The sequence below is a fragment of the Epinephelus fuscoguttatus genome, linkage group LG20 (genome assembly GCF_011397635.1).
Source record: "Epinephelus fuscoguttatus linkage group LG20, E.fuscoguttatus.final_Chr_v1".
Taxonomy (NCBI): Eukaryota; Metazoa; Chordata; class Actinopteri; order Perciformes; family Serranidae; genus Epinephelus; species Epinephelus fuscoguttatus.
Window position 1 is genome coordinate 26885482 of NC_064771.1, and position 23511 is coordinate 26908992.

Below are 23511 nucleotides of genomic sequence, written 5' to 3' on the forward strand. Positions count from 1 at the left end.
GCTAGTTATTAGTTGTGGGGCGCACACGCAACTGCTTGTACAAAAGCCAGATGAACATAATTTTTGTTGTATCGTCTTGTCAATGATCAAATAGAGACTTAATAGGCAACATTAACATACATGTTACCCAACAATCATCATGCATGCCTGTTTACGACAAAAATATCAAAGAAAATAATAAATTATTTATTTATGTAACACAGTGAGAGAGCTAAGATCTTTTATGGTGTTAGGGCGTATCTCATCTAGGTTTCCACTAAGGAGCAAATGACACACGGCTAATAAGAGGTGAAAGATTACACATTTAACCCAACAAGTCCCTACAGCACAGATGCTGTTTTCTCAGTCATTATTCGTCAGTCTGTTAAACAGTTCAGTCCTCCGCAGTTCACTTCAGTTATCCTCAGTTCAGGTGTGTGGTGTGTCAGTGTTGTCGTTGCTACCCGGGTAGTGTGTTTGTTGAGATCTCACATGCTTATCGGTCCTGAAGTGAGGTTGATATCACTCCTGGTATTGTGGCAAACTAGGCCGGATCCTCTTCTTGCATCCCTGGAACGGGTCCTGGCTCGCTGATCCTGGATCAAGTCTTCTCAGAAATAATCTCAGACTCAAAATAAAAACCAGCCTGCACACAGCGAGGGGAAATATCACGTTAGTATTGTACAAAAATTTATCATTAGTAACGACATTTCTTCTCACCCTATCTTCATCAGTGGCTTAATTCAGTTAGGTGGAATTTATATTTCTGCGTTGAATCGACACTGTAGGCTCTGCGTCAAAATGGAGCCTGTGCCGTAGCCTGACATGCACCTCCCTAGAAATGTAACTACAGATTGCAACGTTAGCATGTTATATTTGTTTGGAAAACGTGTTTAGTATAAGACAGTTGTTTTGTCAGTGAACCTTGTGAGTTGTAATGGAGCCGAATTTTCGTAACGTTACCTTTGTTAAATATTGCTGTTGTCCCTGGCTTCATATGACAGGAGGAAATGTTAGCTAGCTGCTAGGCTAATTTATACAATGTCAAATGCCATAGGCTTGTGCTCATAACATTAGCATGTTGTATTTGTGGGGAAAATGTGTCCAGATAAAGACAAGTGGTTTGTCTGTGAATGCTGCGAGTTATAGTGAAGCTGATTTGTGTACTTGTGTTTGACATTGCCTCTGTTAAGCCATGTTTAATGTGTGTTTTGAATCAAATCAACTTTACAGCACTTCACAGAAACCTCCACCGCTGACTAGTGTTTTGGAGGTGTAACTGCAGAGTGACACAGACACATCACCACACCTGTATAAACACTCACAGCGTAACGTTAGGCTCTGCCACACAAGTGACCGCTTGTGCTCACATTTTTTTCAAATCAATAAAACTCAGAAAACTGTTTTAACACTACACTCACAGATGTCTCCGATTGGTTCATGGTACTCTTAATGCAAAGAAACGTAACACAAAATAAAGCAGGGGTCTAAAAAATAACAGTACTGACATTTACACATGGCTAATAGCTAGCTTACCATGCTAACTCAGTACGACGTCAACTCCACGGATATCCATAAATGAATCCCATAACAGGCACAAGGTCGTCAAAATCAGCCTCCGGTCTTACACCGAGTTACACAGTGAAAAGAAACTTCTACAGAGTGTCTTAGAGAACTTCTAACACAGCTCTCAGACACTTTTACTCTTGCAGCTCTTCTGTGCCATGGCTCTTCCTTCTGTGCTAATTAAGGCTATGCTATAGCCTGCTGCGCCGTTGTGAGCATTTATACAGGTGTGGTGGTGTGTCTGTGTCACTCTGCAGTTACACCTCCAGAACACTAGTCGGCGGTGGAGGTTTCTGTGAAGTGCTGTAAAGTGTAGTTGACTCAAAACACACATTAAACACACATTAAACATGGCTTAATAGAGACAATGTCAAACACAAGTACACAAATCAGCTTCACTATAACTCGCAGCATTCACAGACAAACACTTGTCTTTATCTGGACATGTTTTCCCCACAAATACAACATGCTAATGTTACTAGCTCAAGCCTATGGCATTTTACATTGTAGGAATTAGCCTAGCAGCTAGCGATCTTTCACTCGTCATATAAAACCAGGGACAACAGCAACATTTAACAAAGGTAATGGTACATTATTTAGCTTCATTACAACTCACAAGGTTCACCGACAAAACAACTGTCTTATACTAAACTCGTTTTCCAAACAAATACAACATGTTAACGTTATTAGCACAAGCCTATGGCATTTTACATTATATAAATTAGGCTAGCAAGGAGCGGAGATTTCCCCTGCTCATATGAAGCCAGGTTAAGTCACACACAAGACTTAAAATGCTATATTTGTGGATGCGTTACTGTCTTCACAATTTATTGTTTCTTATCTCTAAAATAAAAGTAAACAAAGCTTTCAGAAAGAGACAGGAGGTCAGAACCACCAGCATTACGCTGTTTTAGAGCTCCCTCTAGTGACCAGTGTGGGATCACTCGAATTAACTTTACTAGTCAATTTAACTATAATAACTATAATATTTTTTTAAAAAGTTTATTCATAGTTGTTATAGTTTATGTAGAGTTTACATATAATTTGTTATAGATTGCTACTGACTATTCTACTGAAAAAAGAGAAAAGAAAAATTATGACGAGGATGGGGTTGCATTTTTGAGGGAATATAGCCCATAGCAAATGGCACCATTTTGTATTTAATGAGCCCTTTTTTAAACACAGGTGTAGCTCCAAGGTGACAATCTGTAAACCTCTTTTGTTTTATTTTATGTAACGTTATTCCTTACCTCGTTGACTTTTTTAATCTGCTGTTATTTCTCTATGTTTGCCTGTGAGGCGACCTTGGGTGTTGTGAAAGGTGCTTAGAAATAATATGTTTTTATTATTTTACCTTCATTACAAGGGTCAAAGATGTTTTGCAGCCGCAGACAGAATTATTTATTTATTTACTGAGGGGAGAAAAAGGCTCTTTTTATAATAGAGGTTGCAGACCCCTGTCTTATATTATTATCCAGTCCTTTATTTTTCATAAGATAAATGCATGGTTTAATTTAATCAATTATGTTTTTAAATAAACTATTTGCTGAGAAGCAAATGCTATATGAATGAGGTGTTAAATTGTATCTGTAGATGTGAGAATTCAAGATAGGCTATATTTAGATTTTATGTCATTATGGGCCGGGAACTAGGACCATCAGGCTGTTTTTTTTTTTGCTACCTTTTTTTTCACTATTATTTCCTGTTAGCCTTGGGCCATTACAAGTTGATAACAAGCATCCCCAACTCGGGCCGTTTGGTCTCAGGGGGCCTAAAACCCAATTTTTTGGATGTGTTTCCTCTGTAAACCCTAGAGATGGTTGTGTGTGAAAATCCCAGTAAATACTCACACCAGCCCGTCTGGCACCAACAACCATGCCACGTTTAAAGTCACTTAAATCACCTTTCTTTCACATTCTGATGCTCGGTTTGAACTTCAGCAGGTCGTCTTGACCATGTCTACATGTCTAAATGCATTGAGTTGCTGCCACGTGATTGGCTGATCTGCTATTTGCGTCAACAAGCAGTTGAACAGGTGTACCTAATAAAGTGACCAGTGTTTAATTAGTGTCGCTGACTTGCAAAAAAAACCCCAGAAACTAGCCAATCACAGCACAGTAAAACCAGCCAATCGCAGCACAGTTGTAAAAGCCAATCACAGCACAGTAGGGCGGGACTTAAAACGAAGGGTAAGTAGAGTATTAACCTTAGTTCGTTAGCTAGCTAACGCCTCTCGGTCTGTTACAGAAACTACTCAAGATCCACAATGGAAACACAGTAAGTCTTCAATTTTAATATGTCATCCTTAATAGTTTGTATTTATATGTGTCTGATTTAATGTCTCCCTCCTACAATGTCAAATAAACTAAATATAAAACGTCTAAGCAGCTAGCTAACCTTGTTAGCATTAGCTTACTAAATTTCCTGTCAGTTTTAGATGGAGCTTCACAAAAAACAAAGTTAAAAATGATTTTTTTTGCTAAATCAAATGATACAAACTCAACTAAAATGTGTGACTTCACCGCTATCTGCTATTTCAGATTTTTAACTTCATTTGAGAATTAATTTTTCAGCTCCTCTCTCAGATAAAGACAACTTCAATAATCCCAATGGTTGCAACTTGTTTGAACAGCTTGCCTTGCACACATACTGTAACATACAGAAACATGTAGACACATAAATAGATGAGTATTAAGTAAAATATATGAAAATATGCCAAGGAGTTCAGCAGAATAAAGGACTCTATAAATAAAAAATAGGAATAGATTGATCATTGATAAAAGAAAGCAGACTTAAACAATGCTATTCAGACTGTTGCTGTCTTTTTAGGTATGGCTGTGAAGCCAGCAGATAAGTGACAAACACAGAGGGCTCTCAATAAATGAGAGCCAACTTTGTAGGTGACAAATGAGGTGAGACTTATTGTGAAGGATTGTTATACAGTACAGTTTGTAAAATGAGTTTTTCAAAAAGAAATTAATATCTATAACAAAGGAAGTTTTGTGCAGCTTTCATTAGCATTGCATGCAGTACACCAGTGTGTTTTGATGGAGTGATTTTTTTCAAGGTCAAAGTGTAATAAATACAAAGTAGAAACACATTTTAGGACAGACTAGAGCATGCAGTTTGTAAAAGCTGAAAAAGAATAGTCTTTATCACAGCATCCTATCAAGGCCGAAGTACTGCTGTGGTCCTTTTTACACAGACACACACACACCATCCAGCAGAGACCTCCTACATCCTCATACACCCATGAAGCTTTTAACACGCCCCCATTATTCACCACTGCACGGTCACATCACCAAAGCACCTCGCACTTTTTCTCTCTTCGACCTGGCGGTGAACCCGGAGCGGATAGACGGACAAACAGGCAAAAACATTCAAACCAAATGTGGAGTGTGGGCTGTGGTTAAAGGCCTGCGTACATGTAAAACTCCACGTGGAAGACAAAGTCAAAGGGGGGAGAAACAAAAGAAGAAGAAAAACAAGGAGATTACCAAAGTGGGAACCTATAATACAATAATCAGGACTGTGGACTACAATGATAATGATAATGATTTTGATCATGTTGATGATTGTGATGATAAAGGCAGCGGCGGCATCGGCACCTGGCCCGGGGATGGACATTAAACCTGGAGCTACAAATGGCTTGGCCAAACGAACCCTGCACTTCTGCTACCAGCTGGGCTTCGGGGTCACAGAGATCCCCTCCAACATCTCCAGCGACACCCAATGCCTGTGAGTACAGTCATACTCACATATCTACAGGTGCATGCACGCAAATATCTATGTATAGCCAATGTATTGTAGGTGTTTACATTTCACTCACTTGCTGCACAGTTGGGAAAGTTTGATTTTCAGATATAAAGAATGAGACATCTTGCTAAAAGCGTTGAGACAGCAACATCGTGGGCCTGGGCTCGAGACAGATTTGGATCTCTGCGAGCAGCGCCAAAAACTGCTTGGGCTGGCTTGGGGTCCATGACCTTGTCACGCATGTACGAGAGTGTTTTCAGGACTTCAGTGCAATTTTTTTTTCCAAAATAAGGGATGCAGCATTGACAGGTTCCCAGCTGGCCACTAACGTTTTTACATGTTGTTATTTGGTTCAATTTAAGTTGTGACATCAGGTGACCAAAATTCAATGTCAGGACATCTAATGCCAACGTCAGTTTGATGTGGAATGGTGACGACAGATGATGCCAAAATTCAGCGTCTCATGCCAACGTCATCTTGACGTATAATAATGACAGGTTTTCTAGTTATTCTAGTTGTGAGGTGTGAAACGTCATTATGCTAATGTCCACACAACGTGACATTCTGATGTCGTTTGACATTTAAAATACAGTCCACCCCCTTTTCATTTCAACCAAACTTTATAATCAGTCCAACGTAAGAGTCGAACGTCTGTCTGACGTCATATTGACGTTCTGTACCAACCTGTGGGGGTCAAAGCCAACTCCTGGACAAACGCAGTCTGTGAAATATTTGAAATTGGATCAAACCATGCCTGACACATGTAGACGTTTCATGACTCATTCTTCTCTTGAAATGGTTTTCATTGACAGTGACAATGGCATTAAGATGTGTATTTGTTTTTTTATTATTATTATTATAATTATTAGTTGTTGCAAGAGACAGATTTAAAAAGAAGGGACAAAATTGAAGCAGCAAAGGCCACAATATCCTGACTTTTAATCTTAAGTGTGGGTCAAACTACTAAAACACTCCATTCCCATTATGCAGCTCAGTAGCGTAGTTTGTTGGACCCTCCTGAACTCATCACCTCCAGTTTGTAATGCATGCTTTCAGTTATAAATCTGTACTTTCATCCCCAGCCTCGTGTCATCCAGGGTTACTTTTTCAGACGTTAGAATGCTCAGAATTCATTATACAGCTGTTTTCACAGTCTGAGTGGTGCTCATCGTGATGAGTAAACCCACTTTCATGTGTAAAATCGATGAAGTGTCCCTCCACTCAGCTACAAGTGACATGGGTCAATATAACAGAGAATACATCCCAAAATAGTATTTCTCCGTCACCATCACGCACCACTACACATTCAGGGAGTGTGTCGTATGTACAATTCAACATCACATGCCGCGAGCGTGCATAATCATTTTGACTTTCCTCTCTAATCCTTGCTCATCTCCTCTTGGCTGATTTTTTTTCCTCTGAATTTGCAAATGCTGGTTTTATTAAATATTCATTTACTTAAGGGAATGTATGCAAAGCGCGTCTGCTTGGCTTCCACTGTAACCACAGCTTTCTAGAGTGGCCACAGGTTAAAGACACCCTGTAGAGTTTTCATGTACACAAACAAAAGATATGTTAACATTTGGCATTTCTCACAAAAAAAACCACATTGTGTGTATCCCTGAAGCCTAACAAGAAAAGTGATAAGCTTGTTTTGTTGGTTTTGGTTTTGTTGTTGTCCCTTAAAGTTCGGGGAATATCAGGGTGGCCGCAGGTCCGTATTAAATTCACCCTCAATAGGACTTAAATGTTTTTAGTGACAAATTTCTGGAGTTGTGCTGAAGACTGTTCAAGGATGGTGCTACACATTTTAAAGGTCCAGTGTTTTAGATTTAGGGGGATTTAGTGGCATCTAGTGGGGACGATTGTAGATTGCAGCTAGCTTTAACTTCTACCTCTTAGAGTTCCTTCACTGTTCATTGGACAGGAAGTTTTTATCAGGAGCCGGCTCATCCACAGAGGTCTCTTCCTTATTGTATTTCTCCTTTCAAATGCTACGCAGGATTAGCCTCCAAATTGTCGTGTTCATAAAAGGTACCGCAGGAGGTTTGAGTGTTTTTGCCTCAGCGACACACTGAGGCACGGCGTAAACATTGACCTGTTGTTTTGGACGTTTTGAAGGAATCTCAAGGCCACAGGGAGGAGGGAGCGGGACAGTGGCGGCGGGGAAAGATTAGGATCGTCTGAAGCACAACCGCACGCTTAGACATACACAAGAACAATGAACAAATGTATATAATCTTACTCGTGAATGCAGCCAACACACACAGCGATGGGGACGCATTTTGTGGCAGAAGTAGCGTCTGTTCCCAAGAGATGCTCTGTGAACTCCCAGGCGGCGATGTGTGTGTTCTCATCTGTTCTGTTTTGCTCGAAGGTCAAGGCTCAGGAACAGTGGGGATATTTACAAGTATGCAGCAAAGGAGGGTCGTTTCAGATGATGAGCAGATGCAGAATAAGCTTGGGATCTTTAGACTTTCTGCGCACAAAACTGCTTGCTCCTTGCGTGAAAAGAAAATCCCCAAAATGAGTGAGTAACCAATCATTGGCCTCACTGACTGTTATCATTATTCAATGCACATACGAAGCTGGAAGAAGTAGTAATGATCCCCGCCACGCGGCAAAAATGGCCACTAATTACTTTCTGAAGGATTTCTCTCCAGTGATTACGTTCCTGTGATCAGTGTGTCACTGAGCGTTGATGTGAGTGACTGTTTCTGTGTCAACAGGGAAGTTCAGCAGACTCAGATCAAAGTGATTCCCCAGGGCGCTCTCACCAGCCTGCAGCACCTCAGGAAACTGTAAGTGTCTCTTGTTCGTGTTTATGCTTTGATGTGGAACGTAATGAACAGAGGAGGTCAAAACACTCAAGATATGGATCATCCAAACAGAGCTGAAGTGGTCGGGACAAATTTATCTGCACCTACATTTGGTGTTATTCCTCCAAATTTAAGCAAAGCAATTTAGTGATAATACAGTGCTATGGTCAGCTTAATTTGATACGCAGTGCATAAAAAAGTCTACAATCTACATGAGTTAAAATTACTAATGGAAATCAAAAATATAGAATTATATTTGTGCTACAAACTTTAGTTTCCGTCTTTGTCTTGAAGTGTGTGCTTATGTGATAAAAGCAAACATGATATATATAAAGTACATAAAGCTGGAGTATTGAAATGATCTATTTAGAGTATTTCCACATGAGTTTAAACTAATAATGATAAATAATAAAACTAATAGAAAACGAGAGCTCAAAAATATGTAGTTATATTTGCGCTAAAAAGGTAATTTGTCTTTTATATTGTGTGTGTGTGTGTGTGTTTGTGTGTGTGTGTATAATAGAAATGTCTCATTTTCTCTGCTGGGCCAAAGCCTGGAGGGGATCGTGCATTTGGAGCTAATCACGCTATCTTGCCAACTATCTAGCTTCATCATTTTGTTTGCACTTGTATGACTTTATGCTCAGTAACCTCTTGTGGTTTTGGCGAATCATAGTTTATTGACTGCTGACTCCTCATTCCCCTTACCTGGCCGTTAGGAGCGGCATGTTTTCCAGAAATCGGCACAGCTAAAAACGACAAGCCTTACCGTCTGTTGCAAGCCACATTCATAGAAGAGTTTTGTCTCATGTTGAAACTGGAGCATCTGCAGAATTATTCTATGCCTGATATGTTATGATCCACTAAAGTTAGGCACGATATGAGATGAATAAACCCCCATTTTTGTTTTCTTCGCCACTATCTTCAATTTCAGTTCAATTTCAATTTTATCTACAAAGCAAATCACAATTTCCCCCAGAGGGCTTTACAGCATACGACATCCCTCTCTCCTTGGACCCTCACAGCGGATAAGGAAAAACTCCGAATAGAACAGATCAACATAATAAATGTACAGTGATCCTTATGACAAAATGATGCATAAAGAGAGGCAGATACAGGGAGAGAAGCAGGGCAAGCAGTAATGACAAGTGCTACAATAACATTGATTTTAAATGTCCAGTAACGAACAACATGGATCAAAGATTTCTGGCTGTGTTTTAGTTATTAAAAACACATTCATTCTCGTTATTCCATAGTATCTATATTTCACACAGCTCCTGTTAGCAGGAGAACATCATCTTCTGTGTGCAGCCCACCCGATCAGCTTGGGCAGCTACCTCAGGGAGATCTGCAGCCTACTGAGTGCACTTTAAATGTATTTGCGAACGGCATTTACCATGTGTTAAAGTGTGCGCCCTATTTGACGTTGTTATAAGCCCTAAGATGCCATTTTGTTTAGTGTTGAAAAAGTTAACCTTATTTTGAAATCCTTGTGTAAGTGTTCAGTGTATTTTCTCTATATTTGATGTTTTTGGCCTTCTTTAATCTAAGCATTGTTATTTTAGAGTGTGGTGATCCTCTCATAAGTACTATTGTGAGTGTAAAAATGACCAGTGTCTCTTGTTCTTATATTTTATTTGGATAAATGCTATCATTGCTTTTGAATTAAACTTCAATAAAGTTGAAAAATAACTGCACAGCCATTTTATATCCTTTAATCTACCCTCTCCCTCTCTTCCCCGCTTCCTCCAAACTCAGCATCATATCTAAGAACGACATGCTGGAGAGTATCACCGCGTCTGCCTTTGCCGGCCTGCCTCAGCTCACTGAAATGTGAGTACACAGTTTTCGAAAAGCCTTTGTTCGTGACTTGTTTTATCCGACGTGCTTGTGTGTTTAGTCTTTGTTATGGAACAAGAAGAGCCGCAAACTCTGAGAAAGCCGATCGCCCAAAACAGACAGCTGAGGAGCATGCTTGGCAGGGTGTTGGAGACTAAATATGTCAAAGAATAAGTGTGAATGAACACCCAACAGCTGATACATTTGTCATATTCTACTTTACACATTTGTGTTTCCCTTAGCTTCATCTCTGAGAATGTTGCGTTGGAGAGTATAGGAGCTTCTGCTTTCTCTGATCTCCCTGAACTCATCGAGATGTAAGTATGACTGGCACAATAATGGCAGTGGTGAAACCTTGTAATTGTGAGACCAGTAATTTATATTAATGAGTACATGGCTGTATGTGTTCCTTTCAGAACCATAACAAAGGCAAAAAACCTGAGACACATCCATCAAGATGCATTCAGAAACATCGTGAGGCTACGGTATCTGTGAGTACTCAGTGAGAGTGCAGCGGGGAGAAGTACTTTCTTCTTAAGTTTGTGTTTTTCAAGCTGATTGTGAGTCCGAAATTGGGTCATGGGTGACAGGCCTACTTCTGACGGGCTGCTGCACAACCAGAGACATCATTTTTTAATTAGCTTGGATCCCCTGGAAGAGAAATCAAGTGTCACACTTCTCATGAAAAAAAGTTTTTCCACAAAATGAGTTATCCATCATTGCAGCCATGTTAAATATATTTGTCACAAATGCACCAAATACTAAATTGGATTGTTTATATCTTTTAAAAGAGTTTTAATGTAACAGTTTATGAAGCACAACACATCCCTGAAATCCCTCACTGATATTATCATAACTTGCTACTGTTGTGTTTGTCCCACTTTGTGTGAACTGGGTCAGATAAACGGAGCAGTTTATGGTGAAAAAATTCTATTATTAAACTATTGAACTGTAAAACCGGGGTATCTTAGCACAACTACCCTACAAAGACGATTTTCTATTAAAAAGATGCTCAATTTTAATTAAAAAAAAATGTTACAGCTGTGAGGTTGTACCGAAATATGGTTTGATATCCAAAATCCTGCTTTCCAAAGCTATATATTTAGATTCAGCAACTAGCTAGCTAGCTGGTTCTTATGTTAGCATGCCAAAGGCCTACACACACCAAACAAACAAGGCCAACAGCTAGCTAGCACATACAGTACCGCTTAATTATTGGGGTTACTGTAGTAGTATTACTGAAAATTTATTAGTAATTCTAACAAGTAAAAAATTGTACAAAAAATTGTACTAAACAAGTATTCGTTACCGGGGAAATTAATATTATTACTGTAATTTGTTGCTAATAACACGTTACTGTCCAACACCGCTTATTCGTACAAGTTCATACAAGTTTAGGGATGTCAGTTTGCTGTCGATAGTCCGACACCCATGAACCAGTAACTAACCTGTTCATTTTTAAATTTAAAAAACGCAGTGATGTGAAATACAAGAGGCCTTTCCACTTACTCCGTGGCTCCATTGTTTCAGTTAGCATTAGCACCGCGTTTCAAAGCAATACCTATTCAGGGGTGATGAAATTTTAATGTTTTACGATGCAAATGTGTTGCCTTTTATTATATATTTTTTGTTGGCTTTGCTGACAGACAGATGGCTAGCTGCGTTAGCATGCAGAAATAATTGCCCACTGCCCACCCTCTGGTCTCAGCTGGATGGGAGCTAAGTCAGAAACATGGTGGCCACCCTCCGGCCCAACCCCTACGCCCCGTGACCCTGGTGAGTAAGCAGCTTCATTTTGAGCTGCTAAACCCTTTCAGCATTGTTAACTATGTTAGCACCACTAGCTAGTTGATTCTGCTAAAGGTGCTAACCAAGTTAACAGTGATGGTAAAGGGAGTTTGCACCTCAGAATTTAGCCAATTGCTCACCGAGACAATTAGGGGGAGACCCGGGGGTGGGTCCGATGTTTTCACACCCGATGCTGTTGGGTCAGGATGGCATGAAGTGGTAACCACCCAATGAGCAGGTGGCCAGCTCCCACTTGACCTGACCGGTGTAGTGCGGACCAGAGGGTGAGCACATGTTAACGCAGCTAGCTGGCTGTCTGTCTCCCACCAGATCTAGTTGATGTGCAGTAAACTGAAGAGTAGCAGAATTAACCTATGGACCGACATGCACAAGCGGTCACAAAAATATACTCTGTGGCTAAATGATTAATCCATTGACAACCCTTACACAGGTTGGGTCAACACATTACAATGAGGGAGCCGCCAAAAATCAAGGGACTGCCCTGCTACTATGCTAAACCAAGATGCTGAACATGCTAGATATTCAACCTGCTAAACACCTGCATATATTCACATAATCATTGTGAGGGTGTTAACATGTTGACATTTACATTTAGCTCAAACCAAAGCACCACAAACACAACCTCACAGAGCTGCTATTGTGGCTGTAAATTCTCGGTCGTGTTTTGGAAGAATCAAGTTTATTCTTCACAAATTCAAAACCCAATTCTGAATATTCAGAGTTTTACAGACTGTCAAATGTTTCAGAGACACTGCATGTTGAACTTGTTATGTGTTGTTGCCAAAAAATAGAAAGGACAGTTATTTGGAACACGAAATGTCTGATTTATCTCCCTGCCACCCGAGCTTCTCTCCGAATTGTCTTGGAATCTCTTCACTTGCTAATTTTTATCTCGGTTAATACAATGAATGCAACATTGTCTGATTTTCTCACCATGACTCATTGTTGTTCAGAGTGAGAGTTGCGGTGTGAATGTAGTAACATTTGGTGATTAATCTGCACATCACAGGACCATCTCCAACACAGGACTGACAACGTTCCCAAACTTCTCCAAGATCAACTCTTCGGCCCACAGCTTTCTTTTGTAGGTCTCCACACAATATATAAATGAACTAAAACCGCCCACGCACCATTATTCCCACATGCACTTCAACATATAGGCTACTGCATGCATGCAACATTAAAAATGCCCAGAAGATATCACACCATTAAACATATAATACTGCCGTTAAAACCTACGCACTGTGTAGTCCCTACAGAACAGAAAATCAGGAATACAAACCATCTGTCCCTTGTCTCCGGCCTTTAAAAATCCAACTCCAATCTGACATCTATCAGCCTCAAAAAGGAAAGGGATTTAAAGGGGACTGTGGCATGTATTCCTGATGTTTTGCACCTCATATCACCTTAAATATGCTGTTTTTCTTGTCAGTATTTGCTGTTAATCATGTGCTTTTGATCTGCATGCTGCTTAGACACCTGCAGGAGAACAGCCACATAAAGAGAGTCCCCGCCAATGCCTTCAGAGGCCTCTGCACTCAAACTATCGACGAGATGTAAGGGATTCATCACCTTTTTTTTTAGCAACATTGTGCACCACCCTCACATGGCTCTGAGTGGGCATTACATTCGCAATGACGAATATTCCCTGAAATGCTCTCTGCCCTCTTTACTGAGACTTGTCTCCTCCTACTTGTCTCCTTTTTCCTGCATTTTCAACACTCTTACTGCTGCCTATTGCCTCTTTGCTTGAGTGTATTTTAACTTTGCTCATAAATGTTTCTTTAGTCATTAAAACAGCTATAAGAAGTATTTAACTGGCTATGAAACTGTCTCAAATTAAAACTGATGCCTCTATATGACCCACATAAGCAAACAAGACCATTAGCGAAAAAAACAGCTATTGCCTTATAGTTATTTTAAATGCCACCTGGTCTGATGCCCTGCGAAATCAGACGAAATTATTTCAGGCATACAGGCCAGAAAAGGCTATTGGCCCTTTTACACTAACCCCTTTGACACTGCCTCTTCAAGGTGGAAATTTCACTCATTTATGCCCCTGGCCATTCTGTATAAAAGGTACAGTCGTGGAAAGGGCATACATCTCACCTTTGAGCTAGTATTGGAGGTATTAACGGCACAAAAACGAGGTCTATATTAAAGGGATAGTGAGCAGGACGGAATCATGGGTGGCACAGGTGTGACAGTTTGACAACGTGTTATGTGTAAAGTAGCTCACAGCAGTTAGCAGCTAACTCGAAGTAGTGGAACAGTGGATGAAAATGTCCACAAATTGGGGAAACAATGAGGTCCAGGAGCTCCTTACGCTTTGAGCAGCGGACGAGATCAGCCGCCATATAACAGGGACGGTAAATGATTGTTATTGCCATGTTTTGCCATTATTATTGTTTATAAAGCGCTGCGGACACATATGTTATATGTCACACTAGAGGCCGACGCTGTTGTGTTGCATGTCACGCCTGCTGCGCCTCTTTTGGTTCCACAATGCTGGGATGCTGTCTAAAATGACCTACTGGAGCAGAATGATGCCACTGTCATTTGGCGTGATGTAAAAATGCAAAGATGCTATAAGGAAGGGACTTAGTAGTGGCCTGGCGTTTTTGTTTTTTGTTGTTGAAAAAAACAAACAAAAAAGAAGAAAAAAGCAAAGGTGTATTATTGAACAAATTAAAACTAAGACGTCACTAACTACAGTTACTACGACTTCTACTTTCAAAATTATTGTTACTTTAAAAAAGTGCTAGCTTTTCCTCCTGTTTCCAGTCTTTATGCTAAGCTAAGCTAACAAGCTACTGGCTTTAGCTTCATGTTTAACAAACTAATATAAGGTGGGTATTAATCTTCTCATCTGTGTCAAGTGTCAGAACTATTCCTTTAAGTAATATTTCACATGCTTACTTAAAGGAGTATTTTTGAATTGTGGTATTACTACTTTTACTTTAGTAGGAATCTAAATATATACTGCCACATATATCCAGCAAATGCGGTCTGCCAACAGCTTCCAAGGTCTCTAAGGAAGTCTCACATAATAATAAATACAATTTATTTAGTGTTTTCTGTGTATTCATGCAGGTTTAGTCACTGAGAACAAAAGAACTGCACACACTAAAATTAGCTTTGATTGTTCAGAGAACTTTATTGTTGAGAATTGTTTGTGTCGGAGCCACATGACTGTAATTTGGCTTCTCTTTCTGATGACAGACGGCTCACCAGAAATGGCATCAAGGAGGTGGCAAGTGACGCCTTCAACGGCACAAAGATGCACAGATTGTGAGTCACAGACAGAGACGCGATAACAAACAGAAGATTTACCAAAAAATAAAAATCCGCTCAAATGTTTAATTTGTCTCTCTTTTTCTCCATCTCTCTCTCTGAGGTTCCTAAGAGGCAACCAACAGCTTACTCACATCAGTCCCAATGCCTTTGTGGGTTCCAGTGAGTTGGTGGTACTGTAAGCATGATTCATTCAAAATAACTTTATTTATTCGTGCATACACGACATGTAAACGGACGAATGACAAAGAGTAGACAACAAACAGTGCCACTTTAAACAGATTAAGATGTCCACCGGTGGGGTTTAAGGGAAACATTGGTATTTTTTAACCCTATTTTTGTCCAGTTGAAAAAGACCGCTGTTGCAGTTGCAGCAGGGAAACAGCCTGCATTGTAATCCCTGCGGGCAGTTGTGCACTGTCAATATAGTCCATTAAAGCACTTGTTTTTGTCACAGACAGGCTCAGATTGTTATTTAGAAGTAAGTAAGTATCACGTTATGTAATTTTTCATACGATATTAAAAATTGTACCGGTATTATCGTGAACGACGTGGCACACCCTTACCCATCGCCCTAACCCTACCTCCTTACTGGTCCGCTTGGGGCTGCTTCCTTGTTTACTTAGTGCGTTAATCACCTGATCGCAACCTTCCAAAATATGTGGGTTATGCACGAATTACTGGCTCATGATTATGTGGGATATGTACGCCTTTGTGTGCATTATTTTTCGTAGGCAAACGTGAACAATGTGGGAAAGTCCGCAAGATTTCAGAGCAAGACTTCTCCTTGAGCGAGACTTGGTTAACTAACAAAAAGACCAGATCAGCAAAAGGTAAAGAACATAAATTGACAGTGCACAGTTGCCCATAGAGATTACAATGCAGCCTGTTTTTGTTTCTGCGGCGCTCTCTTTCAGTACGGTACCAATTTAAAAAACTGTCCAAAAATGTCCAGACATTTTAAAAAGCCTGACATCCAACAGTAACTCTTACCTACATGATTCACCCTCATCATCACTTATTAAACCAGGAGGAAACAAGAAACATTGTGGCATTGGTAGGGATTGGGGGGATTTGTGGAAACATGCCAACTTTAAGGTAAAAATAAACCGAGAGCAGGTATTTTTTTTATCTGTTTATTCCCCAATCAAAGAGACACCCATTTGTATTGAAGCAGCAATCAGAAAGAGACTGTATTTGTTTTTGTTTTGGGCTGTCATTGCTGTCGTGTTTTTGACTTCACATTCCAGCAATCAGTTGGCAATCAAACAGTGGCTCTTACCTTGAATTTCCTGCTCAGGAAATTTGAGTTTCTGTGTTTTATTCTAAATGCAAACAGTTTTTTTTTCCTGAGAAAAACAAATAAAAGCTTTTTTGAACTCTTCACAGATCAAATGTCTTGTACATATAGAAAACAGAGAAGACATCTTTTAAACATGGCATGGGTCCTGAAATTACTCCTCTGTTTGACACCTACTTGTTTGTATTTGTTTGTGCAGGGACATCTCCGAAACAGCCCTCAGCTCCCTGCCGGACTCCATACTCGGTGGACTCCAGAAGCTGTTTGCGCAGTCCGCCTTCCACCTGAAAGAGCTTCCTCCTTTGCAGCTCTTCACCGAACTCCGCCAGGCCCACCTGACGTACCCGTCGCACTGCTGCCCCTTCCAAAACATCAACAGGAACAGGTAGGCATGCGTTATCATCAGAATGTGTCCGAACGCCTTATTGTTAAAGGAACAGATCAAACTTTGGAGAAAATGTGCTTTTTCCTTGCAGAGAGTTAAATGACAAAATCAACACCACTCTCATGTCTGCTCGCTAAAAATATAGCTAGAGCCAAGAGAGTTAGCTTAGCTTAGCATAAAGACTAGAAACAGAGGGAAGCAATTAGCCCGACTCTGTCCAAAGGTAACAAAAATCACCTATCAGCAAATATGACACTCAGTTAGTGACACATTATAGCTTGTTTGTTCAATCCAAGCAGCAACCTCTGCAGCTGAAAAATGAAGCCAGCGGGGAAGTGCCAATAAAAGGAGTGACGCCTGTGTGCTAGTTCAGTCCACTGCTGCCCTGCATCAGTATCGCAGTATCGTCACTCCCTAATAGCTCATGTCAACGTATCTGCAGGGAGTGATGAGGCCTAGACGCCAAACTCTAAATGTGTTATGCTGAAAAATGGTCAAACATGAGTTGCTCTTCCTCCAATGGTCACTAGAGGCTGGCTCCAACAGAGAGTCAATCCCCATGTCCAACTTTACAGCAGAAATAAACATGTTTACAGCCTGGTACAAAAAATGTTTTTTATTAAGACTTAAAGTTATGCATGATTAAAGGTGTTGGCTAGGTAATTTAACCAATGGTGTAACCCCAGATTCACAGAGTAAAGGCGTAGTTGTAAGCTAGTTGTTGCTATTTTAGTGTTTTTAAGTGTAGCAGCTAGTGTTAGAGGTAGCTCCACCCTCTCATCCAAATATGGTTACTTCTGGCTCAAAAAATCCAAGATGATGAGGGCCGAAATGCCGAAGTTGTGGCTTCAAAAATATGCCTAACTTTAAGCCTTAAAAAAATGTACGATTGAGTTATATAAAAATTCACCCTCTGTACAGTTGTCATGAATGTGGAAATTAGCAATAGAAACCAAAACTGTTTTTCCTACCAGGCTGTAAACATGTTTTATCTGCTGTAAAGTTGGGCATTTTAACATCGGGGGGGTCTATGGGGATTTATTTGCTTTTGGAGCCAGCCTCAAGTGGCCATTTGAGGAACTGCAGCCTTTGGCACTTGTGTACTGGCTTCATTTTTTAGCCTCAGAGGTTGCCACTTGTTCAAAATGGGCATCTACAAACCAAGGGGTGATGTCCTGGTGGTTATATTTATTATTTCATACAGACTATTACCCTTTATTTCAATGGCGCTCTTGCCGGTGGCGAGTAAAGTCATGGTGCGCCGATTTGTGTTTCCATTGTCGGTTTAGACCCGGTTTTGTTGTCATGAACTCACAGAAAAACATGTCATGAAAGTGAATGTTGTGTTAGTGAAAAAATAGCGAATAACTGTGATAAAATTAGGTGATTTTGTTAACATGCACTTTTTTTATATTGTTGTGTGCCAGATCCAGATGGCACCCTTTCTGCTCCCACCCCGAGGCTGACCCTTACTTCCAGAGGGCCCACTGCTTCAACTTCACCTCCATCACCTGCAGCCCAATCCCAGATGCCTTTAACCCCTGTGAGGACATCATGTCGGCCGTCCCCCTACGGGTCCTCATCTGGATCATCTCTGTCCTCGCGCTGCTGGGTAACACGGCGGTACTTCTGGTGTTGTTCGGTATGAAATGGGAAAATCATTACTAACTCCCTTCCTTCCTCGTTTCCTTTGTTCTTTCCCTCTTTTTACTTGCTGCTTTCCTTCCTTGTGTTCTTTCTTTCATTGTACTTTCTGTCCTAATTCCCTTCCTTCTTACAGTTCCTTGATTTGCAAATGCAGTTTACTTTTACTTTTCAGTACCAAAATTTGGTTTTGTATTTTTGTTTTGTTGTCAGGCAGCCGCTCCAAACTGACTGTTCCTCGTTTCCTGATGTGCCACTTGGCCTTTTCTGACCTCTGCATGGGCATCTACCTGGTAGTCATAGCAACTGTGGACATGTTCACTCGTGGCCAGTACCACAACCACGCCATAGACTGGCAGATGGGCCTGGGCTGTAATGCTGCAGGCTTCTTCACGGTGTGTAGGCAGGCACGGAGTCCTCTGCATACACATGATAGTGCTAAATAAATGACAGCACTCATAAATGTCCGCGTTTGTTTCAACTGCAGGTGTTTGCCAGTGAGCTGTCGGTGTTCACATTAACAGCGATCACACTGGAGCGCTGGCACACCATCACAATTGCTCTGCGGCTCGACCGCAAACTTCGCCTGAGACACGCGTGCATTGTCATGACAGCAGGCTGGATCTTCTCATCCCTCACTGCTTTGCTGCCTACAGTTGGGATCAGCAGCTACGGCAAAGTGAGTGCTTCGTACAGACCACAGCCTCTCCATTTAACTCCTGGTGACAGCAATTCACTGTATGTTCCTTTTAGAATTTGCTTCATGTAACTAGGGATGCAAAATGGTGCATGAACTCATATTCTACAAACTGACTTAGACACCATATATATATCAAATTATACATCATTCACAGGCTGTATTATTAGATGGACAACATGACAGCTTCTTAAAAGTGAAGCCAAAACATCTTGATCCCCCCCTGGTGGCTGGCTACAGTACAGGTCACAAATGGGCCAAACTAAAAATCAAAGTCCACATCAAATATTTTTCCCTAAGTTGGTTTCTGCCATTTTAGGTGATACTTATCACCGCTGCATGTTCAAGTGTCATCTGATTTGGCTTTAATTTGTTGTTTGATGCAATAAAAGGGGAGGTTGATACTGCGCACACTTTGGCTCCAAATGATGTCACCAGTGCAAGAAGGCAGTGGCCGTATCCAGGATATTTTGGCAAGCCTTTGGTACAGTGGGAATATGGAGCTAGAACAGTGGCGTACGTTTTGGCATCAAAAATAAAATTTGGCATCGTAAAAAGAAACTTTTTTTCCATTGAAAAAATGTTTTCCTTATTTATTTTTTTGAGCGATTTTCAATGACAGTCTTTTGTTTTTCTTTCATCATGTCACTCCTTTTCAGTGTATTTTTTTTTTATTACAAAGTTGGTTTTCTTCTTTTCTCAGTTTTAACTTTCTGTCACTGTTTTGCCGTGGAGCGGAGGAGTTTGAGGGAAGGGGCATGGACAGCATGATTACATTTACATTTCAACTGGAACTGAAAAAAAGATTGACATTAAGAAAAAGTGAGAAGATTGTCATCAAAAAAAAACATCACAAGGCAAAAAAAAATCAAATTAAGATCATTTTTAATGCCTGTTTTATTTTTCAGTTGTTGTTTTTTTCAGCCAGTGTTTCCTTTTTCAATGCCACATTTTATTTGTGACAAAACTTACAGTCACTGTTGTAGCTCCATATGGGGGGGAAGTGGAGAGGTGTCGTCCATCTTTATATTTGGACACGTTCAAAGGAGGGATAGAGAATATATGGGTAGAAGGATGCTGAGGTGGGAACTGCCAGGCATGAGGCTGAGAGGAAGACCAAAGAGGAGATTTGTGGATGAAGTGAAAGAGGACATGAAGTCAGTTGGTGTGAGAGAAGAGGATTCACATTCAAAGAACTTTATTTATCCGTTAGGAACTTCATTTGTGCAGAGCATCAGTGCGTGTACAGTTCACATAACCAGCAACGCAACATAATATAACGCATGCATTCAGCAAATACCAACAATCAACCATCAATTAACAGTCAAAAATTGGAGAGAAGAAAGCTTGCCAGCACAATGAGTACATGAGGAATAGGTAATGATAAAAACAATTGTTAAAAATATGGATAGTAAATAAATAAATAAAAGCAATCCATGGTCAAGTTAAAGGAGTGGTGTGAACAACCATGTACATACATAAATCAGGCATTCATGAGCCATGTACGTATATATACATACAAATTACATGTACACATACATACACATATACACACATAGGTCAGGCATTCATGAGCCGGATGGATGTGGGTACAAAGCTTGACATGGCTCTCTTAGTCCTGAATGCAAGTGATTTGTATGTCTGCCCTGAAGGTAGCAGACTGTAGTGGCTGTGCAGTGTGTGAGTGATATCTGAGGCTATGTGTGTACCTTTTAGTTTAACCCTTCTGTTGTAAATGTTGATGAGTGATTCCTGCTCCAGTCCGATTATTTTACTGCTCATTGTTATGATTTTGTTTAGTGGGTTGCAATGGATGTTAGATAGTGAACCGAACCAGGCTGATATAAATGGGATGCAGAGGATAGGGTTAGATGGAGGCAGATGATTCACTGTGGTGACCCCTAAAGGGAACAGCCAAAAGAAGATTAGTCAAAATAATAGCAACACGTGTACTGCTTTGTATGTCTGAGACGACTTTCAGTGGATATAGATTTGTTATTTTCATTATTGATCAATCTGCCAATTATTTTCTTGAATAATTGCTGAGTCCATAAAACACCAGAAGAAAATAAAATCATCATAACTACTTTCTAGAGCCTAAAGTGATGTCATCACATGTCTTACTTTGTCTGACCAACAGCCTGATGCACAAAGATATTTAACATTTACTTTAGTCTCCATGGTCACTTTAGCTAACGCTGCAACTGTAGTGCATCCTTACACTGACATTAATATGTGTTACATTGAATAATACCTTCAAACAGCCCAGATCGAGCTGACGGGGAGCTAGCGACAGACTTAGCAAAGTTATCGGAAGGATACGTTGTAAAGTAATACATACAACGTTATGCAAATACGATTAATTGAATTTTATTCAGCAGAAGTGAAAATTAAATTAAAAAGTAAATACCACTATCTTGTGAGGGAAATGTCTTTATTTTTTGATTTTTGGGTTGCTGGAAATAAAAATTGAAATCATTATTCCAGATGTTGAGGACATGTCCGACAACATACAGACACAAAACTCAAGTGTTTTTACTGTATTTGTACATATAAATAAAGCTATTTACAGACAGCGTAAGCATCTGTTTGTGTAGCTTACTGATTTAACTGGTTTAAATACATTCACATTACACTGTGTGATCACTGAATGTGTGTGTTTATGTTTCTGTATTTGTTTGTGGTGTAGGTGAGTATCTGCCTGCCCATGGACGTGGAGTCTGTCGTGTCTCAGGTCTATGTGGTGTCTCTTCTCCTCCTCAACATCCTGGCCTTCGTCTGTGTGTGCGGCTGTTACCTCAGCATCTACCTGGCCGTCCGCAACCCCTCGTCTGCGCCGCCGCACGCTGACACCCGCGTGGCCCAGCGCATGGCCGTCCTCATCTTCACCGACTTTGTCTGCATGGCTCCCATCTCCTTCTTTGCTGTGTCAGCCGCCCTCAAGCTCCCTCTCATCACCGTCTCAGATGCCAAACTCCTGTTGGTCCTCTTCTACCCGATCAACTCGTGCGCCAACCCCTTCCTTTACACCTTCTTCACCCGCGCCTTCAGGCGGGATTTCTTTTTCCTCACGGCTCGGTTTGGCCTGTTTAAAACTCGGGCGCAGATTTACCGGACGGAGACTTCCTCCTGTCAGCAGCCGGCATGGACCTCTCCAAAGAGCAGCCATGTGATGCTGTACCCTGTGACCAATACATCAAGTCAAGATGGGAAACAAGACTGCTGACTCTCATTGAGAAAACACAGGTACAGACCTTTTGCTTGTTTTCTCAACAGGAGGGTCGTCTTTCTCTCCACACAGAAGTCCAATTTCTCCCAGGCAAATAAAGAAAATTCCCCTTAGGTCTCCTGGAGATGTTGACAGAACGTATGAACGCCTCTTAAAGTTACGAGAGATTCAACTTTGTGTAAAGTATACCATACAGGAATTGTCGGTTACCAACCCCAGATTCGCTCTTGTTTGCTATATTCGCAGGGTTTTTTTCAACACTGTATCCGCAATTTTCGTAGCTTTGTCCTGAAAGTGTGCCACTTGTGGTCTGGCACCTGGTCGCTACCTTTTTATAAAGTCCTGACCTCACCATACACAGCAAAATAAGAAGAGAGAGAGAGCAACAAAATCTGCAAGATCTGTTTGGTATCATCATGCAGCGAACAGTGCAAATTCAGGTTATAACCATGGCAGCCGGTACGTGGTATCATCTTACAACATGCCTCATTTTAGTGGATCATTACATATCAGGTATGGACCAAAAATTGCTGTGGATATCAGTTTTTGAGCCACGCTGAAGGCCAAAAATGTGACCTGCAACAGACCAGAGGCATGTACTTCATGTTTCTCCGATATGTTGCCAGTATCATGGGTTGCTTCAGGCCTGACCTTTGACCTGCAGCAACACACAGCACAAGTGTCCTTTTTAAACCATGCAACCCATGGCTAAACTCTACTGTACTTACAGTGTGCACAGAAATCCAAGTAAAGATAGCTACAGAACAACTGCAGATACTTTGGCTAAATCTAGGTCAAACAGCTGTCCTAGATAATTCCTCGCGTTTGTTTTAACTTGATTGGAACGCCACATGGGTGGAGTTTACCGCACCGTAACAATTTAGATCACAAGTAGGAGTAGAGAGAGTAGAGGTAGACGGATTTCACTTCCATGCATGGTCCTGTGAAGCAAATGCTATCCATCTGGTGTCTCTAGATAATGAAATGAACGGAGGTACTTTGAAACAGTTTAACAAAGGTTTGACGCTCGGGATATCGGCATATATGCACATCAAGAAATCAACATTCATTTAGCATTCAACGTTATGATTGAATGATATTCATTAAGGAGCACACCGCAGGGACCTGCTGATTAATAATCTCCTCATACACTCTGTCTGCTGTAGCTCTCCATGCCTCCACATCCCTCCTACC

General features: G+C 40.8%; 1 protein-coding gene across 2 annotated transcripts; it reads left to right on the top strand.

Annotated features, from left to right (window-relative positions):
• Nucleotides 1-3738: 3738 nt before the first annotated feature.
• fshr (follicle stimulating hormone receptor) lies at nucleotides 3739-22671 on the top strand. Of its 2 annotated transcripts, XM_049564057.1 has the most exons (15): nucleotides 3739-3822; nucleotides 5135-5283; nucleotides 8031-8102; nucleotides 9879-9953; nucleotides 10202-10276; nucleotides 10376-10450; nucleotides 12778-12852; nucleotides 13244-13324; nucleotides 14991-15059; nucleotides 15166-15240; nucleotides 16562-16747; nucleotides 18175-18389; nucleotides 18605-18786; nucleotides 18879-19070; nucleotides 21778-22671. In XM_049564057.1, the coding sequence occupies exons 2-15, from the start codon at nucleotides 5165-5167 to the stop codon at nucleotides 22312-22314; spliced, it is 2028 nt and encodes a 675-aa protein (XP_049420014.1). In that variant the 5' UTR covers nucleotides 3739-3822; nucleotides 5135-5164; the 3' UTR covers nucleotides 22315-22671. The 2 variants fall into 2 exon arrangements, with proteins under 2 accessions (XP_049420014.1, XP_049420013.1); XM_049564056.1 differs by lacking the exon at nucleotides 3739-3822 and having other exon boundaries at nucleotides 4801-5283.
• The last annotated feature ends 840 nt before the right edge of the window (nucleotides 22672-23511 follow it).